The 8261-nt window shown below is 26.6% G+C and overlaps 1 protein-coding gene across 2 annotated transcripts; it reads right to left on the bottom strand.

Moving 5' to 3' along the window:
* Positions 1-631: 631 nt before the first annotated feature.
* LOC112754707 (alpha-L-arabinofuranosidase 1) lies at positions 632-8019 on the bottom strand. Of its 2 annotated transcripts, XM_025802432.3 has the most exons (17): positions 7770-8019; positions 7538-7592; positions 6373-6581; positions 5222-5352; positions 4513-4669; positions 4164-4233; positions 3792-3937; positions 3451-3496; positions 3265-3320; positions 2998-3151; positions 2776-2894; positions 2610-2684; positions 2392-2495; positions 1854-1907; positions 1385-1586; positions 961-1104; positions 632-856 (listed from the first exon to the last, which is right to left on the bottom strand). In XM_025802432.3, the coding sequence occupies exons 1-17, from the start codon at positions 7944-7946 to the stop codon at positions 761-763; spliced, it is 1995 nt and encodes a 664-aa protein (XP_025658217.1). In that variant the 5' UTR covers positions 7947-8019; the 3' UTR covers positions 632-760. The 2 variants fall into 2 exon arrangements, with proteins under 2 accessions (XP_025658217.1, XP_025658218.1); XM_025802433.3 differs by lacking the exons at positions 2776-2894; positions 2998-3151.
* Between the last annotated feature and the right edge of the window lie 242 nt (positions 8020-8261).

Raw genomic sequence — 8261 nt, 5'->3', positions numbered from 1 at the left:
AATTAATAGACTTCCAACTCCAATTTTAAAAATAAAACCTCTTATGCTACCTTATTTGGTAAGGATGTGCTAGTCACCTGTCCATTGATGACCTACTCCTTGAGATATAATACGTCACTTTTTTTTATATTCTGTTAAATACCGATGTAACATGATACTAAACAACCTGAATGAATAGAAATAAGACACCATCAATTTTATTATTCTATCTTATCAAAGGCACCAGTTGATTGTTTTTAAAACAATATCATGGTTAGGGTAGGTGAGGGGTGGCGGAAGCGGCAATGGTAAAAGCGACCGTGATGGTGGTGGTGTATTGGGGATTTTGGAGGTGGATTAATATTAGAAATGAGGTTAGGTTAGATTAAATTAGAGAATAATTTAAAAATTTTTAATTATTTTTTAGAGTTTGAATAATTTTGTGAAAAAAATTCATCTTTTGTGATACAAGATGAGTTTCATTTTTTTATGATGAATAGATTTGTCAATATTATTTTAAGTATTTGTAAGTAAAAATAGTAGTTTATTCCAAATAAATAAAATTGATTTCAGAACCAAAATAACAATTTTAAGAATATAATAATATTTTTTAATAAAGATAATATTTTTAATTTATATCACATGTCAAAAATTTAATATATAATAGTCTCTTTAATAGATAAGATCCAACATCTTTATTTAAAGACGTTTTAAACGTATTTGCTCGCCTAATTCCATTCATGTTACATTCATGTTGGAATTAAAGCATGGCTTGGTTGTCTTATACTAATAAATCAAATGATGTAACCGAATACGGAGAAATTGAGACAACCATGTTGTTGCTAGCATTCTCAAGTGCACTTTTTCGTGGCACAACCTACATTTAAAAGGTACCAAGTTAAAGCATATAATAATTTTGTAATAATTCCTAATGAGCGAAAATGATGAAATATTAAATCCTATCATTATATATATTATTACCTTGTTTGGCTGTGAAAAAGAATTTTCATCCATTTTGTTCGATGATGTGAGCACTGTCTTTGTTGATCTAGATTGTTGCACATTGGAGCTCAATCCATTAATAGTTATCCGAAGCTTCTCAATTTCACTTCCAAAATTCACCACCTGCAAAATTTAATATATTAAATTAATTTCATATATAATGAACAATAAGCTTAGGTTTCATGTATATATGCTTTCTTAAATGTCAATAAAATCATACACATACATATTGTGACTTGATTCGTTGTAAGTAAAAATTAAGTTGACTAACTATTTTTACTCTTTTATCTACAAATTATGACAAAAGAAAAAAATGATTAGCCAGCTCAATTTTTTCACAAGGAGTTAAGTCACACACATTATATAATCATATACAATTAGAGTATAATATTAGTGCAATTACCTTCACTCTTAAGTAGATTTTGGAATCTTGGGAACTTCGATAGCCAATTGCAGATGCAACAATTGAATTAGATGAAGTTTGGAGAGTTGAATTGAGATATATAGCTCCACTTGACTCACTAAAAAGTTGTTGGACCCAATAGCTTGGAGTTCCATAGCTTTCATGGGAGTTGAATGCTATTGCATCCGGAATCCAACTATACCTGATAATTCAATTTAATTTCTCATCACATTAATTACTTTTATTGCTTTAAAATATATTTTTAATCTCTATAAATATAAGTTATTTTGAATTTTCTCTCTTTATTTTTCTTTTTTTTTTTTCTGTTGGTTTTAGACTTTTAGTCCCTCTTAATTTGAAAGGGACAAAAGAAATGACAAAAGTTTATAGAGACTGAAGATATATGCAACTCATTTTTTTTTTCAAGAAATTAAAAAAAATAGTTGGTGGTCAAGAGAACTAGATTGACCTTCCATTTTTATTTATGAACAGCGGTGCATAGCAAACCATGTGGACAATATCACTGCATCAAATTAAGAGATAAAATGAAATAAATGTGAGTAATATAACTAGTAGATCAAATAAAGAAAAGGGGAGTGCTAGGGAACAATGAAAATTTTGAACAACATAAACAACCACCAATCAAATAAAAATATACTATACTCTAATTTAATGTTACTAATTAAATTTACTCTTTTAACTTTATTAATTCACATTGTTTACACATTGTTCAAAAATCTTGTTAGTTATCTATACTTTTCCTAAAGAAAATTACTTAAATTAAAAAGCCAGTTTGCTAATGAAATTAATAAAAAAAAAAAGAAGAAAAAGAACTATGTTTTATATCGGAAATGTTTGATAACCAAATAAAATTAGCCAAAAATAGGCATAACTTACTTTATTTAACATTTATTTATTGTGACGACAATTAATGAATGCTAAATAAGACAAGTTCTGGTTTTGTTTTTTTGTCTTCCTAACATTACGGTATTATATTGCCACCTAACCTGATCCTTTCTAATCCAATGAGGAATGCAGCTTCAGCCAATGCAGCCAAAAGGGTTCCATTTCTTGCATCATCCTTCACAACAGCATATTCACTAACAAACACCTACATTTAAAGCCAATAGACAAAGTTGATCTTTCATTTATCAAATGCATGTATATAATAAATAATAAATAATAATTCCAGTAAAGAAATTAAAAGTATGCAATATAATCAAACCTTTGGACCCAATCTTGATGTCTTGTCGAATACGGAGTATTTGGAAAACATGTCCATAGAATTATTTGGATATATCTAACAAATTAAAAAAAAAAAATTCACTAAATATGGCAAACTAAAAGAGAATAAAGTTTAGTAGTTATCAGTTTAGTTGAAAAATTATTACATGAAAATCAAAGAGATCAGCAGGGTGATTTAATGGCGTTTTAGAACCATCACAATTTGAGATAATCCGAATCTCTGGATAAGCACGTTTTATAGCATCATAGAACTTAAAGTACTTTTCTGTTCAGTCAAAATAAATAAATAAATAAATAAATACAAAAGACAAATAAATAAAGTAGTTAATAATAATAATCATAAACAAAATAAATTAAAGAATGGTTGCCTTGATAGTGCACTTTGTGATGAGGAAAACAATTTTCATTTCCAACAGCAACAAATCTGAAATCGAATGGTTCAGGATGTCTCATTGAAGCTCTAACAGATCCCCACTTTGAAGAGGGAGAACCTTTAGCAAATTCAATGCCATCAAGGGCATCCTATTGTAATTAAATACAAATCTTAATTTAGAAAGAATAATATCATACATAAAAATTGGTATAATAATATATTGAATTTACAATTAATTAAAAAAAGTGAAAGTTTTTCATACTTGAATAAAAGGTGAAAGGGCAGACATGTTAACTTCTTCTCCACCAACGCTCATTCCTATACAATATATTTAATTGAAAATAAGGGCACATTCTCATAGAGGTAATTGTGATTTTTATTATCTTTTCTTTTTCTAAAAGAAAAAAAAATTAAACTTCTAGTTAATTAATATAATAAGAGAACGTACCATTATTAAACACCCATATTGGCAATGCACCAAGGTCCTCTGCTAACTATTTAAGCAAAACTCATTAAATATAATAGAACAACAAACTAAACATAATCCGATTTTTAACTATTGCTTTGATAGATAATCCAATAAACCCTGATATAAACAGTAAATTAAAAAAAAAAAACAATTCCTAAGCATAAAAAAAATGAGATATATATTGTAAGAAAAGATACTAAAAATATTAATAAAATGGTCAATAATTTCATATTTTAATTAAAAATGAAGATGTTCATAGAAAGATGGTTAAAAAAAGAATGAAGTGTTTAGACATGAATATAAGAGATTAGTGCACCCACTTGAAGCATCTCAAAAAAGCCAAAACCATCATCAGTCCAATATTTCCAAACATCACCATAGTGACCGGGTCTCTGCTCCCATGCTCCAATTGTATTTTTCCACTGAAATCCATTCTTCAGATAGTATCCTTCAACAAAGCAACCACCTATTGCAATAATAAAAATGAACAATTATTATTACATATCTTATATAGAGGACCAACTAATATTAGTTAAGTCACATGTTCCCGTAAAATAGCTAAATATATACATAACATTATATATCTTATGATTCAAAACTCAGTTATTACTTTTTTTTCCTTCTCGTTTCATCAATATTTTTTTAATTAAAAAAATAAATAAATGTAATTGAAACTTATAGTATTAGCATACCTGGAAATCTCAAAAATTTTGGTTTCAAATCTGCCACCATTTTAAAAAGATCCATTCGGAAACCATGACCCTATACCAACAATAATAGTAAACTTCTAAAAAGAATGATGATTATATATATAAGGATATTTTCATATTTCTAAAACTTCTACACTAAATCTTACATTGGAATATTTTTTAATATAAAATTTTCATAAATATAAGAACATTTTACAAAGCACATATCCTCTAAAATAAAATGCACATTAATTAACAGTAATTGTGCTATACTCAAGTTAATAACAGCAACAATAACAGTAATAATGAAATTGTTATCACTATTATTACTATTATGATGAACAAAACATACCTTATATGTGTCCAAAGGCATAAGTGATACTTGATCTAACCATAATATGGCTCTCGTAGTAGTTGTTATTTGAAGGTTTGAATTATGATTTGTTGCCTTTGATTCTAATATTCCCTCTACTTTTGTCCACTTTGAAAAATTATTATCTGTCATGGCACTGCCAAGAACGTATATAATATAAGCAATCTAATTAGTAGCGGTTTCATGTGTAATTTAAATATGTACTATTTAAAATATATAATTCGACACTTTAAAGTTGATAAGTGGTCAATTTCTTTTTAAAAAATAACTTCTCGTCTAAAAATTACTTTTTGATTACTGTATTTTATTTGCAAATTAAAATAGGATAGGGTAAACAACAACAAATTCCACTTATTTTAATTTAAATAAGGAAAAGTATAAGTAGATAATGAGAATACTAAATAATGTAAACAATAGATATGTCGGATGTTCAATTCAATAGGTATGCAGATGATTATGTTCATTATTTTTAATTGGATGGTTATTTCTTTTAATTCGATTTACTCATGCACAATTAACAATGACTGGAGTTCAATTCACTAAGTATGCAGATGGTTATTCTAGGTGATAATTTGAAAGTGAAATGTTTTTTTTTTTATTTTATTGGGTTAATTCTAGAATCCATTATTCACATTATTTACAAAAATCGTTGTTTAGCTAGCAAAACCAAATAAATAATGTAACTCACCTGAAGCTAATAATGGAAACCATGTTAACACGGTGAACAGATCCTGTCAATGAAACTTGTAAATCAACTGGTCCACTAGCTTTAACTTTAACATACATCACAAGTTTATATTTCTTTCCCTTCTCAATATTCTGTTCATACATGAGGAAAAAAGAAGTTAATCAAAGGTAATAATGGTGATTTTTTTTTAGTGAAAAATACTGCTTTAATTTAATCCCTACTACTTTAACTGAATTTTAATTTTGTGTCTAACCTTTAAAACATTTTAATATTGTGTAAAACACCTTATTTTGATTTATTTTAATTTTTTAATCAAAATCAAAATTTTTCTTTTAAAAATATATATTTTTTTCTTATCATCTTTTTTTTTAGATAATGAAAAATATAACTATAGCGACTATAATAGTGATTGTAATAATTTAAGAATAAAAACAAAAGAGAATAACAAAAAAAAAGATATATATTAATACAAAGATAGTAATTTCTAATAAAAAAGTTTTGATTTTGACTAAAGAAAAAGTAAAATAAAAATTAAGCTGGCTTTCTTCTTTTTGGCCAGTGTATCGCTGTGAATTAATGGCAGCTTGGCATGGCTTAATGTTGTCTTGAGAAGCTAATTTTAAGAATGTAATTTGTGAAACGGACTCCTTTTGAGACCTTTCTGATCCTAAAAAATATTTCCAATCATAGCACAATGGTGGATCATAACCTTTGGTTGAACTCCATGATCTCTTGTCAAAAAATTGAGAAGTTCAGTTTGAACTTAGTCGAAGGAAAATAAATTGTGTGGTTAAAGCTAATGCTAAATGCAATGTTTGGATAGAGCTTGGGGATACATTGAATAAGATTTTACAGAAAGATATGATTTCTATTAGCGTTTGAGCTCTCTGAATTTGTGTTCTTTTTTCTTCTCTTGTTATTTTTCTCAAGACACCAAAAAAAATATCTACTATCTATAATAAAAATATAAAAACAATTTTCACATAATTTTTTTAAATACTCTTTGTCATATATAATTCATAATATATATTTTTATTTTTATCAATACCTGAACCCGCGTCATCTTAATTTAAATAAAAGTGTTAGACTTGTAAATTTTTTCTAATGGATAATTAGCAGAGTATAGAAAGTAGCAGTTTCTGAATTCTGACCATGCCCCAATAACCAGGGTTAGAGACACCAACACCAGCAGGAGGACAAGATTTTGGTCCGTTACAAAGCACTTCCATGCGTAGAGCAATTTTGTTACGTTCAAAGCATGACGTCTGATCCGTTGAAACTGAAATCAACGATTCATTTCCAATTACTCTCCATGGATAAATACTTGAAGGACTACCACTCCCTCTTCCTCCTTCAAAACCTGAAATGATAATGTTAAAAGAAAATCATTATACATTATTAATATCAGTAATGCTAGAGAAATAATATCTACATTATTTTATATAACATAAAAACTGTAATAACATATTTATTATATTTAAAATTATATAATTATTCTAAAATAACTTTAGATTGTTTGAATTAATTTTTTATTATCTCCCAAATATTATTGTTTAATATAAATATTTAATTTGGTCTTTACAAAATTTTAAAATCAAATACTTTTATTCTCAATAATGTTTTTTATTATTCTTAAAATCTTTTAGAGGAATTACCCTTTTTGTAAAAAGACTAGCAAAATTTTATTGAAAAATACAAAAAGACCAATATGTGAAGTAATATTAGAGATTTTCATAATAATAAAAAACTATTAAAGACAAAAATATATAATTTAAAATTTATTAGATATTAATTTAAATGATTTTTTATTATATATATTAGTATATAGTTAAAGTTTATTTTTAAAAAATAGCAAATACTTAAAAGCTTATTTAAATATTACTAAAAGAAAATCAGGAATTGTAGTTTTAAACTGTTGTTTTGTAACGACTATTGTAACAGCAATATTGCAACTGCATCAAGTATATATATGCACCATACATAATTAAAATCCACAGTAGCGCAATTTAAAATTAACATAATTAAAATGTGCATGATATGGTATCTATAGTTACATTAGTGGTTATAGACTTACAGTGGCTATATAAATTTAGCCACACTTAAAAAATATTACAAAAATAAAGTAATATTTTTTTATTGTTTAATAATATCTTTAATTTGAAATAAAAATAAAAAATATTACTAAAATTATAAAAAATATAGCTTTAGTTTTAACGTTTTTCAAATTTTGACAAAGTTGTATTATGTATAGCCACAGTAACCATAGTTATAATAAACTCCCCTTAATAAAAATGCTTAAAATATAATAATGACGACCTCTATTGCTCACAAGTTCTGCCCACAATCCCCCAGCACCAGCATGATTAATTTCCTGCAAAATATAAATAAATTAATTTGTTGGTAATTATGTAACTAAGAACTTAATCTGACATGAAATATAAATTAATTTATCACACCACATATAGATTATAACTATAGCCATGGGAAAATAAAAACAGAATGCGCACATACAATGAAAAAAAAGGGTATAATATAAATTAATTATTACCTCAAAGAATGCTCCAAGAAAGGTGTTGGGTATTGGTCTTCCAGAATTTGGAGATCCATCAACCATTAATGTTGAAGTGGCATCACTCGTAAAGCATTGAAATGCATTAGCAACAAGAACAACACACAACACAAAAGATGAGAGCAAATTAGAAGAGCTATAACTATAAGAAACCATATTGTTTTGTGATTATTATTCTCTGGATGACTATTGAAATTAAACAACAATGTCTCTCTGCATGTGACTCTCTATTTAAAAAGAAAAGTAGAAGAAAACAATGCTTGTGTGTGAGAGAGTGTGGAAAAATACAAATTCAATTCTAGGGGGTGTAATTGACGATTTTGGGAAAAAAAAATTGTGTAAATTACGGTAAAATAGACATTTTAAAAAAGGTTTAAGAGTAAATTTTCCTAATTAAAAAAAAGTGTATATAAAATAAAGTTCGTAAACATAACCCTAAAAAAATTTTACATCACAATTAATTCTACCTAG

Source organism: Arachis hypogaea, chromosome 16 (assembly GCF_003086295.3).
Source record: "Arachis hypogaea cultivar Tifrunner chromosome 16, arahy.Tifrunner.gnm2.J5K5, whole genome shotgun sequence".
Lineage (NCBI taxonomy): Eukaryota > Viridiplantae > Streptophyta > Magnoliopsida > Fabales > Fabaceae > Arachis > Arachis hypogaea.
Note: the sequence above shows the minus strand (reverse complement) of the source record. Positions and strands in the feature narration are given on the sequence as shown.

Excerpts from the sequence above, each read along its gene's own strand:
- LOC112754707 (XM_025802432.3), bottom strand. The coding sequence starts at position 7,946 with ATGGTTTCTTATAGTTATAGCTCTTCTAATTTGCTCTCATCTTTTGTG. Across the intron at positions 4,670-5,221 it reads GTTTCCATTATTAGCTTCAG|TGCCATGACAGATAATAATT; the intron begins GTGAGTTACATT and ends CGTTCTTGGCAG. Across the intron at positions 2,685-2,775 it reads CTGATCTCTTTGATTTTCAT|ATATATCCAAATAATTCTAT; the intron begins GTAATAATTTTT and ends TTAATTTGTTAG.